The 21,101-nt window shown below is 40.7% G+C and overlaps 1 protein-coding gene across 1 annotated transcript in view; it reads right to left on the reverse strand.

Annotated features, from left to right (window-relative positions):
* The window catches only part of pemt (phosphatidylethanolamine N-methyltransferase), a 76,771-nt gene extending 57,159 nt beyond the window's left edge, over positions 1-19,612 (reverse strand). The window contains exons 1-2 of the mRNA XM_037755341.1: positions 19,178-19,612; positions 14,974-15,081 (exon numbers count right to left, since the gene is read on the reverse strand). Of these exons, the coding sequence (XP_037611269.1) occupies positions 14,974-15,081; positions 19,178-19,282 (213 nt within the window). The 5' untranslated portion in view covers positions 19,283-19,612. The remainder of the gene's footprint in view (positions 1-14,973; positions 15,082-19,177) is intronic.
* Positions 19,613-21,101: the final 1,489 nt, after the last annotated feature.

Genomic DNA, 21,101 nt, shown 5'->3' on the forward strand with positions numbered 1-21,101 from the left:
CAACTAACCAGAATATTTCTATAACTACATTTATAATCAAATTTACACATGTTACTGCGCGAATCTATTCAAACCTTTCATTGAAAAAGTGTCGCAACTGTTGCATATTCACATCGCTACCTGAATAGTTTTGATGCAAAATATTTGGAGGCGAGTATTTCACATTTTCGTGTTGTTTATTTGTCACCCCGGTGTGTAAAAGTCTGTAATCACAAAATGTAGTTTTTAGTTGTTATTGCTGACTATATGCAGACATATTTTTTCAATCAAATTGTAATTTCTGTTTTTTAAAACCAGTTGAGCAACCTTTCCAAGTACCTCCTGGCAACTGCAGAAGTGTATCCCTGGTTAGCAATTACTGGTCAAAGCAAGAAAAGACATCATGTCAAATGCTCTCCATTTTGCAGTCCGTCTCTTAAAACCTATTTGTTTCAAACTGTACTTAACAATGCACTTTTCCAACAATTTATTCAAGGCTTATTTTGAAGGTCAGCAGAAAATGGCTCGCACAGCTTTCTTGTAGTTGCACAGTTAGTTCCCACATTCTGTTATCTAAAGCCTGACGTACGTCCACGTGATTCCAGCTGTGATGTCAGCCTAAGGCCGTGATAGAAAACGAAAAGGAACAGGCTGACCACTCTCCTCCCAGCGGCCTCAGTGTCAGCGTGACATCTACGTATATCATGCAGCCCCAGACCCGATCTAATCTCATTTAGGTATGTATATATTTATTATTGGAAATCAATTAACAACACAAAACAAAAACACATATTGTCCAGAAACCCTCACAGGTACTGCATTTAGCATAAAACAATATGCTCAAATCATAGAATGGCAAACTCAAACCCAACAAGCAACAACAGCTGTCAGTGTGTCAGTGTGCTGACTTGACCAAAACTGCATGTGATTCTTTCAGATATCTTGAGGTCAGAGGTCAAGGGACTCCTTTGAAAATGGCCATGACAGTTTTTCCTCGCCAAAATGTAGTGTACGTTTGAAGCGTTATTTAGCCTCCTTCACAACAAGATGATATGACATGGTTGGTACCAATGGATTCCTTAAGGCTACTATAACCTCTGAAAGATTGAATAGCGGCTGGGCCCGATGGCGGCCCGTCATATTTTTAAGATGTAAAATTAAAAATGTATTTGCATTAACGTGTTATTATCGCGTTAACTTTGACAGCCCTAGTATTTACTTTGTACTGGCTTCCAGCTGTAAACTAGGGTTGCAGTATTGAATATGTTGATTGACAAAGGTTAAAGGTACTCCGTTGACTCCCGCAAACAAAGTCTGTTTATATCCACCAAGCCACACTGTGTATATCCTCGAGGCCAAAATATATGCGTTGAATTCATTTCCTTCCTCAGAAAAACACTTGCAAAATTTTGGAGAAAATTCGAAACTTGCATTGTTTACACTCATGTTTGCTAACTAAGAGTCTGTTTCATCCTTTCATTTTGCTGGCACGATGCTACTTTCTTGACGTATTAAGACACCTGTAGATCAGAAACAATTGGCAGAAATGTGTATTGTGTCAACTTGCATGCCCGTGCGTCCTTGTGCACAGGTTACTACCAGATGGGGACCTATACTCATAAAAACATGTTCATGTCTAGGAGGCAAAGCACAAATTGTAAAACTCTCACGAGATGGTTGATCTTGAATGGTTAAGGTTAGGATAGGTTGTCGGGCAGCGAGTCTTGCAAAGGTTTTTCCAAGTTTTTAAAGTTTTGGCAATTTGGGGGTTACCTTCTAGACAACCTAAAAACATTGCTCCATAGCACTGCTAGTGGTCAAAAACTCCACAGGGTACCTTTAAGGTGCAGAAGCAGCAGAGAAGTTCTAGAAAATGTAGTGATGTGCACGGAGCTGCCCAATGCCTGAGAAGAAAAACCTCATTCACACTTTTAGTTAATGGTTCACTGTTTCTAATATGGAACGCAGTTTATGAGTTTAAAGTGCCTATGGGTTGCAGCTGTCACATGACTAATAGTAAATTGGGAATTATTCATGATTTTGAACTTTTAATTAAGGACATAGTACAGGCACAGTCTGTCTCTAAACTCAATAAAAGGCTGTCATTTTTCACAACACTTTCAAGACTGCAAAATTGTAAGAGCAATTCATCAAGTAAAAGGTAATAATCGGAGCATCTCAGTGCAATCCTCTGCACACAGACAGAGGATTATGTAACCAGCTGATGAGTCATGTTGTAATCATTGAGATAAAGATTAAAAACGCATCAGTTTCAAAAGCAAAATGAAGATTTGATGCACCCTGATAAACTAATCACAAGGTTATCATGCAGAACAGACTCTTTACAGCGAGTTAAAAACTCAAGCTAAAAAATTGTGTTTATAAATCTGCCTACAATCTAGATAATCAATATAGAATGATTTAGCAAGAAATGGACATTGTGTATATACAGTGAAGGGCCACATATGTTTCGCCAATTGGAAGAAAGTACAGCAGAGCAAACACACACAATGGTTTCTAGGTTAGCAGAGGAAAGTGAAAAGAACAACAGAAGCAGAAAACTACCTCTGGTAGGCGGAGTAGGCTACGGCAGAATAGGCTACGATGGAGTAGGCTACGGCAGAATAGGCTACGATGGCGTAGGCTACGGCAGAATAGGCTATGACGGAGTAGGCTACAGCGGAGTAGGCTAAGATAAAGTAGGCTACGGCAGAATAGGCTATGACGGAGTAGGCTACAGCGGAGTAGGCTACGATAAAGTAGGCTACGGCAGAATAGGCTATGACGGAGTAGGCTACAGCGGAGTAGGCTACGATAAAGTAGGCTACGGCAGAATAGGCTATGACGGAGTAGGCAACGGCGGAGTAGGCTACGATGGAGTAGGCAACGGCGGAGTAGGCTACGATGGAGTAGGCTACGACAGAATAGGCTATGACGGAGTAGGCTACAGCGGAGTAGGCTACGATAAAGTAGGCTACGGCAGAATTGGCTATGACGGAGTAGGCGACGGCGGAGTAGGCTACGATGGAGTAGGCTACGACAGAATAGGCTACGATGGAGTAGGCTACGGCAGAATAGGCTATGACGGAGTAGGCTACTGCGGAGTAGGCTACGATAAAGTAGGCTACGGCAGAATTGGCTATGACGGAGTAGGCGACGGCGGAGTAGGCTACGATGGAGTAGGCTACGGCAGAATAGGCTACGATGGAGTAGGCTACGGCAGAATAGGCTACGATGGCGTAGGCTACGGCAGAATAGGCTATGACGGAGTAGGCTACAGCGGAGTAGGCTAAGATAAAGTAGGCTACGGCAGAATAGGCTATGACGGAGTAGGCTACAGCGGAGTAGGCTACGATAAAGTAGGCTACGGCAGAATAGGCTATGACGGAGTAGGCTACAGCGGAGTAGGCTACGATAAAGTAGGCTACGGCAGAATAGGCTATGACGGAGTAGGCAACGGCGGAGTAGGCTACGATGGAGTAGGCAACGGCGGAGTAGGCTACGATGGAGTAGGCTACAACAGAATAGGCTATGACGGAGTAGGCTACAGCGGAGTAAGCTACGATTAAGTAGGCTACGGCAGAATTGGCTATGACGGAGTAGGCGACGGCGGAGTAGGCTACGATGGAGTAGGCTACGACAGAATAGGCTACGATGGAGTAGGCTACGGCAGAATAGGCTATGACGGAGTAGGCTACAGCGGAGTAGGCTACGATAAAGTAGGCTACGGCAGAATTGGCTATGACGGAGTAGGCGACGGCGGAGTAGGCTACGATGGAGTAGGCTACGGCAGAATAGGCTATGACGGAGTAGGCCACGGCGGAGTAGGCTACGATGGAGTAGGCTACGGCAGAATAGGCTACGATGGAGTAGGCTACGACGGAGTAGGCTACGACAGAGTAGGCTACGACAGAGTAGGCTACGGTTGAGTAGGCTACGGCAGAATAGGCTATGATGGAGTAGGCTACGACGGAGTGGGCTACGACGGAGTGGGCTACGACAGAGTGGGCTACGGTGGAGTGGGCTACGATGAGTGGGCTACGGTGGAGTGGGCTTCAGTGGAGTTGACTACGACAGAGTAGGCTACAACGGAGTAGGCTATGGCCAAGCCTACAACATTTTGGCTGTTTGTCCAGTGTTTTTGTAGGTAGAGGAAAAGAGATTATAAAATAACAAACTTTATCAAAATTGTTATCGTGGAAGATTTACCGTGAAAATTTTCACTGTCACTAAACATATACAGTCCAAAGAGCCACAGCCACATGAGAGCACGCTCACTGAGAAATATTGGCGACTCTCTTCAAAAGTGATGAGTTAAGGTCTGCTCAAAAAGGTTTTTTGGCACCTGTTAGTGCAGGACAATTTACACCTTCATCATTCTTCTCGGCACATGGAGTCCAGTGACCTCATATGACTCCCTGCCCATCTGTGCCCACCTTCTACCTCAGCGGAGGCAGAAACACTCCAGCGGTCAAATTCACACCATCATCCCAAGGCAAAAAATGTGCTTTGTGTTGAGTCACATTTGTAAGAGCAGTTTTCAATACTCAGTGAAACGGACACATTCCCAATCCCGTTGATGAGCCGTCATTGCTTTGGTGATTTGTTCTGGGGGTCAGGGTTAGGGTTAACATTAACGTAGCACAGTTTGTTCATGTGGATCAGAGGATGTTAGCTCTGAATGAGGTTGTTTGATTGTGATTTTAAGAGAGAAAGGCAGAGGAACAGGCCCATCACCAAGGACAGAGAGAGGGATAGACACTAACGGATATGTGGGCGAGAACAGACCTGGGGATCATAGGGGAGTGGCGAGAGGGGGGCATGAAGACCTAGTCATGCAGGAAAAAAGAGAAAATGACTACAATGTGATTCACTTCCCCGCGACAAAACCATTGGTGGTGAGAGCAGCAGGGCACACTGGAAGGAGGAAACTGCAGGGGAGTGCAGTGAAAATGACTGAGGACAACTCATACGCTATGAAACACTTATGTATGAGCAGGACTTATTTTCAACCTGGACAATGAGTCCGGGGCTGAAGGAGGAGTGCTGCATTTGACTGCTTATTCTGTCCCACTCCAGCTTATGTGGCTGTGCATGAGGCAGTGGTGGGAAATCTCTTTGGCACATAGGAAATGGTGCGTTTTATGCAATAGGTAATCAAGACAAGAGAATTACACCATCTATGGGTTAGTTTGGACGGTGGTAGGCAGGGGTTAAATTGGGTTGGGACTGTCCAGAAGTTTGCTGATCCTGCGGGTGGTCCGAGCCCCGGTGCTGGGGTTTGCGCTGGCTGAATTTCAGTTGCTACAGCCGTAAAATGAAGGGTTAGGGTCCAGACTTTCAACCAGGAGACCGGTGTTCATGTCCCGTGTGAAACTAAAAGTAAAGTTTACTTATTTTGTCACGTCAGATATTAGATAAGTGACTCGTCAGTATCGTCTGTCCCGTGAGTCGCTAATCAGTGAAGGTACGACCGTTCACCATGACCGTTTCCTAACCCTACCTAAGTGGTTGTGTTGCCTAAACATAACTTCCTGTGAAATGGAAGTTTATTTTGAAAGGACACTATGCATGTAACGAGCGTATATTGACACGCCGTCTCTGGTCCGTCCAAAAGTAACGCAAGAGGAGTTTATTTACTTATATTATATTTAATATTATATATTTATATAATATTTATATTTATATTATTATATTTATTTATTTAACTTTTGTGCCCGGCTGCTTCCCAGAGGAGCATAAAGTGAGCGATGGACACAAATGTAAGTTTGGAAAATCCAGCCCACAAATTTTGAGAGTAATCTCAAACTTTTTCATGTCAAGGAGCTCCAAAATAGATGTCCAATAGACCACAGACCATGGATTTATTAGTTAATAGCCTACAATCAATGTAAATTCTTTGCTAAAACTACATTGAATTCTGTTTATGTAATGCTACTAGCACTACTAGCTACTGGCTGATAGCCAGTTGTTTGGGAACAGAGATGTTAATACATCCACCACGGTACAGGCTTACAGCATACAGCCCATGGATGTATTAGAAGATAATAAAAGTGATGAATTACAGCCAATATATCCATTATTACAGCCACATACAGCTAGCAGGAAGCTGGTAGAACCGGATATCTCATATGAACGTGCAGGACGGTGCAGTCCCGTGGGTCTGATGCACGGTCATTATACCGATTCAGCTAATAGTTAATTTTACAACGTTTAGGACATAGTTATTTAAATGAGGGCTATGTAATTGTTGGTACTGGGAAGTTGTTTTACCTAAAAAAAAATAATCTTCTGATTTACTGAGTTCTCGTTATACATCCATGACCACAGACTCATTGGCGTTTTCAGTCCAAAATGGTCACAGATCAAAGCCAAATCATTAAAGAAGAGATTAAAGATTATTATATGACTGATCTGCCTTCGCAACAGAAAAAAATAAAGATTTTATTTCTATAGGTCTTCTGATAAGTCACAGCTTTTGATATCTTGGGCAGACGTCACGTTTGTCTGTGTGTGTGTGTGTGAGGTCATTGTTTCCTTCACGGACAGCGCTCGTGCCAGTGCGATAAAAGATAAAAGGTTAACGTCCTGATCTGTGCCCACACACAACACAGATTCAAGGAACAGGCCTTGCTGTGTCTGTGCTCCAGTAGGAACACTGTGTTCAGTGCACATGCAAAGTATACCTCCATTATTATCGAGCAGCTGCGGTGTCCCTGCCTCTGTTACTTGACTGCACATATAGTGCATGTGCGTTTAAAACACGTAAGTGAGATACTAAGGAGGGAGAGACTTCCCCTTGACGAGGATACTGACGTTTGAGTCTCCATGAGTAGTTAGCTCTCTCACTGGTACCGGCTCTTAAATTGAGATTCATAAGCTGCGTTTCCGCCAAGAAGTTCCAGGTAATTTAAGTTAATAAAATGTTCCTTCAGCCCATTGTTGTCTGCGTTTCCAATAGCGGTCTAAAGACCTGCGAAGTTTAGGCAAATTAGTCCGCTGACGTATGAAAAAGCAACATGACATGGGACTGGTTGTGATCGCAGCAGTACACACACTCTGCAGCCTGCAGTTCAGTGTGTCCACCCGTTTCTAGAGCTGACCCGGATGCTGCGTGGTAATCAACGTCCAAATCGGTATTCGAATGCTTCGCTTTTTTTTTTTTTCATATAAGTATGTAATAATAAAGTATAAATCCCAAACTATAAGGAATAATCCCATTACATTATTCATTATTCATATTCAACATTAATTATTATTATTTGTTATTCTCAGATAGATATCGCTGTTTGTTGTGCGTAAAGGCGTGCATGTGTACAGTAGTGCCGCAGCAGCGCTGTCTCAGGCACTGAAACGGGGGAGATGGAGAAGGAGATAGAAGTCAGCCTGCTGACCCGTTCCGCACCTCGAAGCTTCGAATAGCTTCGAATATTTCTCATTGAAGCTTAGAAGCCAAAAAAACGATATAAGGGGCAGTCATACACATTTCATCTACAAAAAAAAGTTGAAAAAAAAAATTAATGTTAGGTTTTGTCTCACTGTGACAACATTTATACTGCTGCATATATTTACTGACTCATATTGGATGTAATGAATGAAATGCAGTGGAGGAAAATGAAACTAAGAGCATCTGTCTCCACAGTAAATCACAGAGTTGAGTGTTTGATGGTTATTTATTTGTGCTTCAGAACGTAAACCGCCGTGAAACAATCTGAAAACAACTTTATTTTTCTCTCATTCGCAGCACTGCCATTCTGTCTGTATCGGGAAGCCGACAGCGAAGCCAAACTTTACTTTTAATGTTATCAAAGTACTAAAAATAGTAGAGTAGTTCCTGTGTGTGTGTGTGTGTGTGTGTGTTTCACCAATCAGCAAGACAGTGACGGTCATCCCTGGAAACTCCCACCCGAATGTTCATGTACTTTCAGAAAGTACATTATTAATGTCATTATTCCAGTAGCTGGGCTCATAAAAACTCCAGTCCCGGGACCAAAACTAATTTGGTAGGATAGCAGAACTGTTCAAAGCAAGTTATTAAATCCCCTTTATAAGAAATGTAGTGGTTTGGATGAGTGTACTAAAACCATCCTGGAACACGATGAACTGCTTAATGTGACCTAATAAAAGGCCGCCTCTTAAAAGAGCTGCATACATGTTGTACCACACTTTAATCACTTGGTCAGACTGCTGGGTCGGTTCATACTGCACCGTGCATCTTCAGCTCAGACTTTTATGGTCACAATGTCCGCAGAGTCCGCGGTCATACCAACCATCTCTTACTGTATTACAAGTACACCCACTAAAAGGGCAGCATGCACCTCACACTGCTATTGGCTACTGTCTTCTCTCACAGAGTCTCGGGGAAGATCAGGGAAGGGAAGGGAGGGGAGTGGAGGAGGAAAATGAGACTGAAAAGATTAGACAGCACCAGACACTTTTGAATCAAAACCATTCATACCAGCAGCGATGCAAATTTGCAACATCTGCAACACTTGTTCAATGAAAGGTTTGAATAGATTCACGCAGAGAACCAACCACATGGATCCTGTTGACCCAGAGCAGCATCTGGCAGTCTGTCTGAGGTAAACTGCTGTATAGACTAAACTACTGTAAGCTATTTTACCTTCCTTCTAGCAACATGCTCTGCGTGAATTTGAGTTCCCTCTGGTAAACAGTTATGCAGTAATTGTGGAAAGTATTGTGCAAGGTAACAACAGAAGGAGTGCATCTGGTCTGCGCTGCCTTTGTCAAGGTTGAAAGGAGTAATCAAAGTCTGCCATCTTGGTTCGGACTACAGAGCCTCCGTGTTGTTGTACAATATAGGGTGCATCCCAAGTCTCAAAATTCTTATTTCTGCTCGTGGGAGTGAGGATAGGAGGGATCTCTGAGGAGCCATGTGCGAGGATTCACAGAAGTCTTTTACCGACCGACACGCCCCCTTATTGGATATCAGTTACTGATTGGACGCTGCAGCAGACCGGACTGATCACTGGAGTTTCATACCGGAGTGAAGACAGATAACAGATTAAAAGTTTTATATTTTACTAGTCTTCCAATTCACCATCTAGGTAAAATCTGTGTTAATTGTAGGTCTGAACAACAAAAGGCAGCGTCTTAATTAGTAATAATACAATTCAGGCACATCAAAAGTCTATACAGCTGATCCAGCTGTGATCAGCTGTCGCTTCACTCGATGCTTTAGAGGGAAAGGACGTTTCATTTCTCTAAAGACATTATTTCCTTGTTTCCTCTCTCCTTGCGTTGTTTCCTCGATGCAAGTGAGGGAAATGTGGATGCAATTAAGAGACTTTGGATGTTGGAACATTCTGTGTTAAAGTACTCATGACAAAAACAACAGTTGGAAAAAATATCTACCGACCTGTGAATTCAAAAAAATGCCCCCAGTGTGTAAAAGACCTTTAGACATAAACAGAAAATAGTGCACAAATTAAAATATGGGAATCAAATAAAAATGAATAAAATATTAAATTAAATTAAATTTGCAGTTGAACTGACTGGCAAGATTTTGGATGAAGACCAAAACAGAGCTAAAAGGAGAGTGGAATTTGGACTTAACATTTGCCAGGAAGCCAGAAGAAACTATGAAAAAAAAAACAGCCCGAGTCAACGTGATCCTTTTATTCAAGTTGAAACATTTCAGTATATTTTTGAGCACTGACACGCTACACCTCCAGCACTAATCAGGAGCACGGGACCGGCACGGCACATGCAGCACACAGTGTGCCTTGAAACAAGGTGACAGAGTGACCTGCAACAGATGATGGTGAGAAGCGTGCTTCACTGCTACCTTTCATCCATATGTCATCGCCATAAATGTAAACACGTTCCTTGGACGAGGCGTGCAGGGACAAATGTACAAATTATATATATCAGCGGTTGTCTGAGCCATGTGACAGAAATAATATGATTTAGGCACAAAAACGTGAATCACATACTGTTTCTTTCTTCACCCTTTTAGAGATGGTAGTCCAATAAAACCAAATGAAACACCATCCTTTGTGAGAATACGGCGTTATAGCTCAAAACAGATAAGATGAAAAGATCTTTTTTCACCTGCCTCTCTAGTGTAAATAAGTTCCATCAGTCCTAATGCTGTTTGCCTCAATAACCCCCATTACAGCCACTTACAGATTATCTTCCAGCAAAATGAAGAAAAAGGGTGATTTGGGATCATATGCGGGGCGGAGAGCATCTCCGCGACATTTACTGTAATGCAAATAATTGGCTTCTCTTTTGTGAGGGAAAAAGCTACTGTATGATGGACGTGTGGGCTGCCGCGCTGCGCAGGTGTGATGAGTCAATGATGAAATGAGCCACCATTACAGGTTAGTGAAATGGCAATGTTAATGTGAAACGCATGGACCTGCAGTGAAACTAATTTCAAAAGCAGCGAGTAAATTACGGCAATTTTAGCCAAATGATCCTAAAGCCTATAGCAATTTGATCAAATCTGGATGACAAGAGATCATTATAACGTGTAGTTAAACATCATAACCAAGTAAAAGAAGACTGATGGAATTATTCAGCTGCAGTATATCGCTTTTGAATTTGTATTTTGTTATATATTTCGCTTTTTTTCTTAGTCGCATTTTTTGCTAGAAAAAAGCCTGTTATGCTTTTGTGCTTTTCCCCTTTCCTTTAGTGTTATTTTATTTTTTGTGCATGTTAAAGGTCCCATATTGTAAAAAGTGAGATTTTCATGTCTTGTATATTATAAAGCAGGTTTAAGTGCTATTTAAATACTGTTAAACTATCAAAACGCTCAATATACAGAGAAATATACACAGCCTGTATTCAGAAATTGTGCGTTTGAAACAAGCTGTTAGGATTTCTGTCCATTTGTGATGTCACAAATGTACAATATTTAGACCATTACACGGTTTTAAACATAAACATTCTAAATGTGTCCCAGTTTATTTCCCGTTGCAAAGGATGTAAATAACATCAGCTGACAGGAAGTAAACATGGACCCACACTCCTGCATAGCAACGCAATTCTGTCGCAATTCCGTTGAAATGCACTAAAACAGAGCGTTTAAGACAGAGGGTAAATACAGGTATATTCAGGCAGACTGTATGAGGAAAATAAAGTTTTTTTTGAGCATTACAGCATGTAAACATGTTCTAGTAGAAACACAAAATACAAGTATGATCCTGAAAATTAGCACGATATGGGACCTTTAAAGGTCTGCAAAGTTACAAAGCCTAAAATTCAAGTCAAACTGCTCCTGAACTGCCTGAAACGCCTCGCTTGAAGTCCCGCTTTGTCTTCCGTAACGTGGTGATGTCACCAAGTAACACATTTGCATAATACCTGCCTAGCTTGGCATGCGTTCAAACGAAGTTAGTTAGAGCGGAGCTGGAGCGGAGTCTGAAGAGTTTGGTTTGGTTGACCAATCACAACAGAGTGGGGCAGGAGCTGAAACAGAGCGTTTCAGACAGACAGAGGGTGAAAAGAGGTGCTGCAGCACAGCCGGTATGAGAAAAGTAAAGTGTTTTTTTTGAACATCAAAGCATGTAAACATGTTCTAGTTCACTGGTTCCCAACCTCGGGGTCACGACCCCCAATAAAGGTTGCCAAAGCTTCACGGAGGGGGTCGCGAGGCCTTCTTGATTTTAAGGGGTGTAAGACAACAGATCAGCATTTCATTCATTTCTGTGACCAAAACTAGATGAACTGTTGTTATTAAAGTTTGGATTATTATTTAGGACATAAACAGCATAAGGGCACGGTGACGACTCGAACACAAGTTATATTCACAGAGCCTTCCCAATCTGCTAAACAGCCTCATCCTACCTAGTTAAAACAACCAAAGAGCTAATGGAACAACGGCCAAGCATTAGGAAATAACAAAATTTGTCAAAAAAGACGTCTATTAAGTATGTTTTATTGTTAAAAAAAAATTTTTTAAGAAAAATGTATAATAAAAAGAATTGTATTAAAGATTCTTAAACACATGAAAACTCATCTCTGCTCAAAATTCATCCTTTATACAAACCTCCTGTAATTATTGAGTTCACTATTTTGGTTAATTGTACAATTTATCAGTACAGTTATGTACTGTCATTGTTATGCATTGAATATAATATGAAATATGCATAAAATATGTCACATAATCAGGGCTCGTCAGTTTACTCAATCATAGAAATGGGGTCCCCTAAGGAAAAAAGGTTGGGAGCCACTGTTCTCGTAGAAAATCCAAAATACCATTATCAACCTAAAAATGAGCATAACAGGTACTCTTTAAACATTCATAATTATGCGCAACAACTACATTATAATTAATGGTGCTCTTTGACCGTGTATGAAAGCAAAGTGCCACATAAAGAACGTGGGTGAGGAATACAGGTAGAGAGGATTTTTTTTTTTTCTACTTCAAGTTAATTGCAGTATTGTGTCAAGCTCAAAAACATAGCTGAAGTGTTGGCAAGATTCACTCAGTAAACCCCCATAGCTGAGGAAGATGCAACTTGGAGTGTGTGAGTCAAGTCTGCATAGCACTTATCTCAAGCCTATCTGATTGATAATAAAAGAGAACATTTTCTTTCTCTGCGTCTTTGTGTAAAAGGGATCCTTCAGGGCTGACTTCTTTTTCAGTGAGTTGCAATCAACATGCAACATTATTTATGGCCTGATACTGGGATGCAAAATGATGTAATGAGTAGTCTATTAGATATGAACTGTAATCAGTCTTGATTGCCCTAATCGTGATCCTGACTAATTAAGATAAGATATGTGATATGTAACCATCTCGTGTGTAAAATATTACCCTCTGTGATAGACAGAAGGGGCCCTTTTATCAGGCTCAGGGACGCTGTCGGGACAGTTTGCCTTGATTTGACGAAGATTGATCGACAGTCAATGACGGCGTATCTGTGGACAGATACACAATTTTCAAAGCTATAGCTTGTAACACTCATGTTCCCAGTTTTGTCTGGAGTACTGTCTGGGGGGTAAGAAATGTACAATGTCATTTTTGTTGTGTTTTTTGGGGCCTATCAAAGTTAATGCGAAAATAACACATTTACGCAAATAAGTTTTAATGCCACTAATTTCTTTAATGCATTAACGCAACTTGCGATTTTTAGGTTGTAGCGGGCTCAGTTTTAAAGCTAGATGATACTGGTATCATATGAAACTAGAACAATTTAAGGAATCCATTGGTACCAACCATGTCATACTAGTTTGTTGATAAAAGAGGGTAAATAACGCTCCAAACTTACGCTAAATATTGGCGAGGAAAAACTTGCATGGCCATTTTCAAAGGGGTCCCTTGACCTCTGACCTCAGGAAATGTGAATGAAAATGGGTTCTATGGGTACTCACGAGTCTCCCCTTAACAGACATGCCCACTTTATGATAATCACATGCAGTTTTGGGCAATTCATAGTCAAGTCAGCACACTGACACACTGACAGCTGTTGTTGCCTGTTGGGCTGCAGTTTGCATATTTGTTATGCTAAATGCAGTACCTGTGAAGCATTTGCATAAAGCAGCATATTTGGCAACTCCCCTGTTAATAAGAGTATTAAATACTTGACAAATCTCCCTTTAAGGTACATTTCAACAGATAAAAAATGTGCGATTAATTTGCGATTAATCACGATTAACTATGGACAAGCATGCGATTAATTGCGATTAAATATTTGTATCAATTGACAGCCATAGATTAAGTAGTAACTCAAGTGGAACTTCAAACTTTCCTCTTCAACCTTCCCCTATCCATTAGGTGCCCCAAGCAACCAGTGGGAGTTAGTAATGCAGCAGCAAAAAGGACAAGATCCCTCACCGGCTTCCCACCAATAACTCAATTGTGTGCACCTGACTAAGCCAAAAGCACCACTGCTCCTTTTTTTTAGTTAAGAAGTGAGTTATGAACACAAACAGTGACTATGTTAACATGCACAATAATATTATTCCACTACTATTCCAAATATGACAATGTTCCAATGTGATATGGGTCATGTAAACAGCATATCGTGTTTGGTTATTCTGAATTAGGCCTCATTTCGAAAGGAGCATTTTCCAATTAAGACATGTGGGATATGCTGATGTTATTCAGGTTACAGGAGCATTTGGAATATGCATTTTTTATGGCAGTTTGCGACACACAGCCTCTTGCCTGCTTTGGGCCAACTCTGTGCGTTGTACATAAACCATCTAGCTGACAGTTTGCAGAGACACGTGTCCAAAAGAAAAGCCCACATTTCTGGTCAGAAGGAGAAACACACCTACTTTAAAACATTATGAAAGACTTGGATATCAACAGGTTTTTTGGATATATAGCATATATATAATCATAATAATAAGATATAACCTTTTCAAGAAGGTGGTTGAAAGAATGAAAGAGGAGGCCGTGTTCGCACAGTCCAACAAGTCCTCCACCGGTTACCTTAATCGGAGTATGCACGGCTGCATGTAAACAGGAATATTCGTGGAATATTCATTCTCATTAGCCATGTAAACAGCTTCATAGGAATATTGTCTTTTTTAGAATAAGGGCAAAAACCAAAATATTTTATGCATGTAAACGTGATTCAGTGATTCACTCGCTGATCAGCTTGTTATGCTTGGTGCCAGCTGATTACTCACAGCCATGAACAGCAGGAGTTTTGCTATTGTTTGTGGCTTCCAAAAAAAATAACTTGAATTGAATTACAAAGCACCAGACTTTGGTAGAAAAGAGTGAAGACACACTAAGCTGCCTATATACTTCAAACCAATACAATTACGCTATAGAGAATTTGCTTAGATCCAACAAATATCCAATCAGGAGAACGGTTTCTGGAAAACTTAGACTTTTCAGCCAATCAAACAGCAAACGGTCATGATTTCCACGTCTTGATTTCCCAATTTTGTTGCACCAGACCTCAGTGAGCTTAACCAGACAAAGTTTTTTTTCTACACAGATTAAGAATACAAGAGTTAATACATGACATATTTAGTGGCTACAATATCTACAGTATCTCTTACCACATTCCAGAAGAGAGGGTTGAAAACGATGGCGATCACAGCGATACAAAAGCTGGAGTCGTGAAAGTTGACGTGTTTTAGAAGTCCTTCCATCAGCGTCAAGTCCATCTGAAAGAAACAGCCATGTGAAAAATACACGCAAACATGTAAAAAACATAAATCAAGGCTTGACACAGTGTGTTGCCAAATTGCCATTGGCAACCATTTTGAGAAATTGGCAACCAATTATTGGCCTTGGTTGCCATCAGTGGCAAAATGTGCACCCCAAAATAGATTTTTTTTTTAAATATTTGTTCCATTAGTGATATTCAATATTGCTGTCACAGTCAGAACCACAACCAGACAACACTCTACGAGACAACGCTGCATGTGCGTCAGTGCGTTTACTCGCGGATCATGGTGTATTGAATAAGACTTGAAACTAGCGATTGAGACCATAAACTCATGTTTACAATGTTTACTGAGGTAATAAATCAAGTGAGAAGTAGGCTCATTTTCAGCAGATACATCTGCATTTTCTTGACATGTAAGCAGCTATTTATTAAATTATTTGAAGTTATTTTACACCTTGAAAAGACACACACCGTCTGTTAGTTTTGGTCTAAAATAACTTTTGCTCTAATTTGACCTTCGTGTTCTCGTCTTAATGTCTGTCTTCACCTATTACTGCGTAATAAAACTATTCTTGTACTGCTGTATCAAATCACAGCAGCAGGCTTTCGTACAATATTTTCATTGTGAATGAAGAGGGAAAACGGACGACGGGCGACCCCGGGCTTTCCTGAAAATTAAGCATGGCACATTGGCGTAAAAATTTATTCTAATGACTGATATGAGGTGTGGCAGCATAGATTGGTATTCCTTCTCTGACGCATATTGGAGTGCTGTTGTGTATGGTTTTCCATCTTATGCTTGCTGACGCCAGAGATGAAGAGCCACAAGGGGCCACAAGGGCAATACAGCCATAGTTCTTCGCAGTTTGACAGGCCCTATGTCCACTTGAATAATAAGTTAAGATTTCCTCGTGCTAATGTGTTATCATCAGAATGAACAAACGAAAAGAGTTGATAGCAGAATTTATTACGTGGCTTTGTTGAATACTCGATACTGATTGGTCAATCACGGCGTTCTACGGTCTGTTATTTCTTTATCGCAGACCGTTGCTATGTATAACAGACCATTGCTAAGGGCGCAGTTCTGATGTCGCACTCTGGCGGATTGTTTTTTATGTCAAATTATTGATTCCTTAAAGGTCCCATATTATGCTCATTTTCAGGTTCATACTTGTATTTTGTGTTTCTACTAGAACATGTTTACATGCTGTAATGTTAAAAAAAAACTTTATTTTCCTCATACTGTCTGCCTGAATATACCTGTATTTACCCTCTGTCTGGAACGCTCCGTTTTAGTGCATTTCAACGGAATTAAAATGGAACTGCGTTGCTAGGCAACAGTTTGGGTTCATGTTTACTTCCTGTCAGCTGATGTAATTCACACACACTGCAAAAGGAAATAAACTGGGACACATTTAGAACGTTTACGTATAAAACCGTGTAAAGATCTATATATTGTATATTTGTGACATCACAAATGGACAGAGATCCTAACGGCTTGTTTCAAACGCACAATTTCCGAATATGGGCTATATATATTTCTCCGTATATTGAGCGTTTTGATATTTTAACAGTATTAATAGTAAAGCACTTAAACCTGTTTTATGATATAAAACACATGAAAATCTCACTTTTTACAATATGGGACCTTTAAGTAAGTAGCCGTGTAATAAGCGACATAATGTACAGCTAGCAGGTCATTGTTGTGAAAAAAAACCTTCAGAGCGATGCAAGACCCTGACGCGAATGGCTGTCTCGCTGTACATTATCCCTTACATGACATAATGCCTAAAGCCCGGTTAGCAGCCCTTATAGAGTGTGATGTCCATCACACTCTACTAGATAAAAGCGTTGAAAACAACAACATAAAAAATGTTCCTGTTCTTAGAGGTTTTGTCTCGAGGGTAGTGCTGAGGGCCTGTCTTGTTGAAATTGTGTATGCCAATTACAAGCCCATCACAAGCTGCTTCTGTTGTTCACTGTGGAGGGATACTGATCTCAGATCTTGTTTTCTTTCTAATCAGTTTCCAGTGATACAGGCTGACAGAGGCAGCAGGTCAGGGTTAACCAGTTGCGTAACTAATGACTGCTCTGACCTTGACCTTAAGTAGCTTGCAAGTGATTGATTGAAACAGGGACTTTTCATGGTAAACTACTGCAGGCCGGGTTTGTTATTGTCAACAACATGACATCACCTGACTGGAAATAAATGAGAATAAATAAAAAACAATATGCACAGAATGGTTTGAAAAATAGGTAGGGCATATGGTATTTTTTTTTTTTTTTTTTTTTAAATGGTAACCCCCAAATTGCGGAAACTTGTAAAAACTCTTGCGAGACTCGCTGCCCGACGACCTATCCTAGCCTTCACCATTCGAAGTCTACAGGCTTGTTCGAGATGAACTGCGCCTCGCCTGGAAAGTAGATGAGATCAGGGCGCAGCAGCACACCGGTCAAGTTTCCAGCCATTTTCAGCAGCCTTCAAAGAATTTACAGAAAGTCACAGGAAAAGTGACATCCTGTTAGATCCCATCTCTAGGCTACTTATAGTTTGCAGACCAGGTTTGGCTTTATTTACATTTGTTTGTAAATATATGTGGAAATGTGCGTGTATCTGGCATTGGATTACATTTTTAGGTCTGCCTGGTAAAGCACTTTGTAATGAGCACTCGTTTTGATCGTTTTGTATAATTAACCTTCATTATTATTATTATCAACCACACCAGATATATTTGTTAACAGATCTTTCATTGCACAACATGAGACTAATATCCTACAATCTAGCGTTAAACATTACAATTACACAGAAAGTTTGGACTTTCTTCAACACGTGGTGTTTGATGTCAAAACTAAGAGCCAATCAGCTCTTTGATCAGGCGACAGCCAGGCACTTCCCATCATGCCTTGGGTCTTTCAGTCGGGGGAGAGCAACTGCGGCGCCTGGCTCTAAAAAATGTGGCCGCCTCGATCTTGTGAGCTTATTGTTGCCCACGTGTGCATGACGTCAGAGCAAGTCAGACACAAATCTAACCTGTATGCATTGTGCGCCGATCACCGGTGATCGATTCTGCGCAGGCCTGGCTCATCTCGAACTGGCCTAATGTCTTACCTTAACTATTCAAGGTCAATACCTAACCTTAACCATCTCACGAGAGTTTCGCAATTTGCGTGTTACCTTCTTGCCACAAAACCAAACCAATGGCAGGCTACTTAAAGGTCCCATATTATAAAAAAGTGAGATTTTCATGTTTTTTATTATAAAGCAGGCTCAAGTCCTATATAAATACTGTGAAAGTATCAAAACACTCAATCCACTGGGAAATACACATAGTCCGAATTCAGAAACTCTGTGTTTGAAACAAGCAGTCAGGATTTCTGCCCATTCGTGATGTCACGAATAAGCAATATTTAGACCCTTAACACAATTTAAAATAAAACATTCTAAATGTGTCCCAGTTTATTCCTGGTTGCAGTGTATATGAATGTCATCAGCTGACAGGAAGTACACATCGACCCAAGCTGTTGCCTAGCAACGCAATTCTGTTGCAATTCCGTCAAAATGCCTAAAACGGAGCGTTTAAGACAGAGGCTAAATTCAGGCATTTTCAGGCTGACAGTATGAGGAAAATAAAGGTTTTTTTGAACATTACAGCATGTAAACATGTTATAGTAGAAACACAAAATACAAGTATGAACCTGAAAATGAGCACGATATGGGACCTTATATGATAATTATTATATAATACTTATATAATACCTTAAATAAGAGTTTAGAAATAGTATTTATGTTGTAAAAATACATTCTATTATTTAATTAGTTGCAAGTTACTTTTATACTGTGCTTTGTTTGAGTTTGCATTGTGTTGCTTGGAGTCAACATTTGTTTACTGTGGGTTTGCAGAAAATCATGCTTTTATTTTGAAAAAAAGGCGACTGTCCCTCCTGTTTTCCGGCTGTCACTAGCTCAGCAAAGAGGCAGACTGGTTCAGTCGGTCAAACTGGGACCTTCGCTGCTCGTCTGTGTGCTTACACCGATTCATATGAAGGTTAGAGAAGCGGATCGGCTTCGTACTTGATCGTTTGAGTTTTACCTTTGAATAGTCGAGGTTGTTGAGTCCTCCGCAGCAGTCCAGCGGCACAGAGTGCTTGTTGTTTCCAGCCGGATTATTGTCCTGACCGGCGGCTGAGTCGCTCATCCACACTGAGTGGACTCTGGCAGATCACCAGCCCTCATCTATGTGCGTGAAAGATAACAATTATTGCACAATATTGAGTGCAAAGTTCTTATCTTTCAGTCAAAGAAGGGCGCAGAGGCTGGAGGAGAACTACACAAGTCCTGATATCCTCTAACCCTGCGCAATGCGTTCTGGGAAATGTAGTTCATACTTCGCTTGTACTGGATAGAAACTATTGACTGGTATTTCTCACCCACAGCAGCCCATATTCTGAAATGAATTAAAAGCTTCAATTTTTGGACCTGCTGCTCCACATGATGATAATCTGTGGGATTTGTTTTGTTCCTGCATTTTCTTCCTCCTTTGTAGTAAATGAACAGTCTGTTGCTCTACATTGACATCTGCTGGCTGACAATATTAAGGCTTTTCAGATGGCATGTGTGGGGGAGAAAACTCCCAGCATTATATTTATGAGACGTCTTATCAATCATCACATTTATTGGCATAAAAACAAAACTAGAGACTCAATCTGTTATGTAGTGTAAATAAATGTAAATCAAATCAAAGGGCAGCATTAACACCAATTCCCAAGAGGATTGACAGGTCTTTTAATACAGGGATAAAATACTAGACATGAACTCTGAATTAGTTGTTGTTTTTAAATGCTTTAAAAGGGTCAGTTTACATCTGTAATGTTAATAATGCATATGTATATATATATATATTTGTATATATACATACACATATATACACATACAGGTGTATATATATATATATACATATATATATGTATATATATATATAAATACATAAACATGAAAAACAGACATAAAATAAATTCATGTTAAAATATGTCCTCTCCCTGCCTTTTCATCTATTCTAGTTTATCTTCTCTTTTCCCTAATTTTTCCTTCTCTTCTCCTCCCTCTCTTCTCTTCTTTACACATTTCTTCTCTTCTTTTCCCTCCTCTTCTCTTCTTGTCCCTCTTTTTCTCATTTTCTCTTCTCTTCCCATTTTCTCTTCACTCCTTTCCTCTTTTTCCTCGTCTTTCAATTCTCCTCTTCTTTTTCCTTCTTTCCTCCTTTTCTCCTCTATTTTTCTTCTCTTCTCACATTAGTGTATTCCTTTTCCTTTGCTCATTTCTCATTCTCTTGAGTGTCTCAATTGTTAAAAATATGTCCTTCCTCCATCATCACCATTATTCCCTGCTCTCTGTTTCCCTCTTCTTGTTCATCCTCTGTTCTCCTCCCGTTGTTTACATGTCCTCTTCATTCCTATTTCTGCTCAAATCCTTCTCTCCTCTTCTATTTTGACACCTTAATCCTTTCTTCTCCCCTTCATCTTGCCACCAATTTTCCTCTCTTCTGATCTTTTCTTCACTTTCTCTCTTTATCTCCTATATTATTATTTCCCTTCTACTCTTTCACCATCTTGTTTTTGTGTTTCTCCCTTCGGTCCATTTTTTTCTTTTCCACTCCTCTCCTCCCCTCCTCTCTCCTTTCCTCCTCCGACCCCCCTGCTGTTTGTTTGGAGTCGATCTGTTAAGTAGAAGATGCCCCATGTGGTGGGAGACATAGAGGAGGCGCGTGAAGCCGATGTCTGTTCATCAGCCCGCGAGCTGTCAGAGGCGAGAACGCGATCATGTAAAGCGAGCATGACATCCAGCCAGCAGGAGAAGATTACGGCTGTAATTGAGACTCTCTCCTCCACACTCCCCTTCCTCTTTGCTCCTTCATCTTCTCACTTTATCCTGCTGCTTCAGCTCCTGCCACCCCAGATGCAAACAACATAAGGAATATAAACCCAAACAGAATTCAATGTGAATGTGAACACTAAAAA

The sequence above is a fragment of the Sebastes umbrosus genome, chromosome 20 (assembly GCF_015220745.1).
Source record: "Sebastes umbrosus isolate fSebUmb1 chromosome 20, fSebUmb1.pri, whole genome shotgun sequence".
In the NCBI taxonomy this organism is placed as follows: Eukaryota; Metazoa; Chordata; class Actinopteri; order Perciformes; family Sebastidae; genus Sebastes; species Sebastes umbrosus.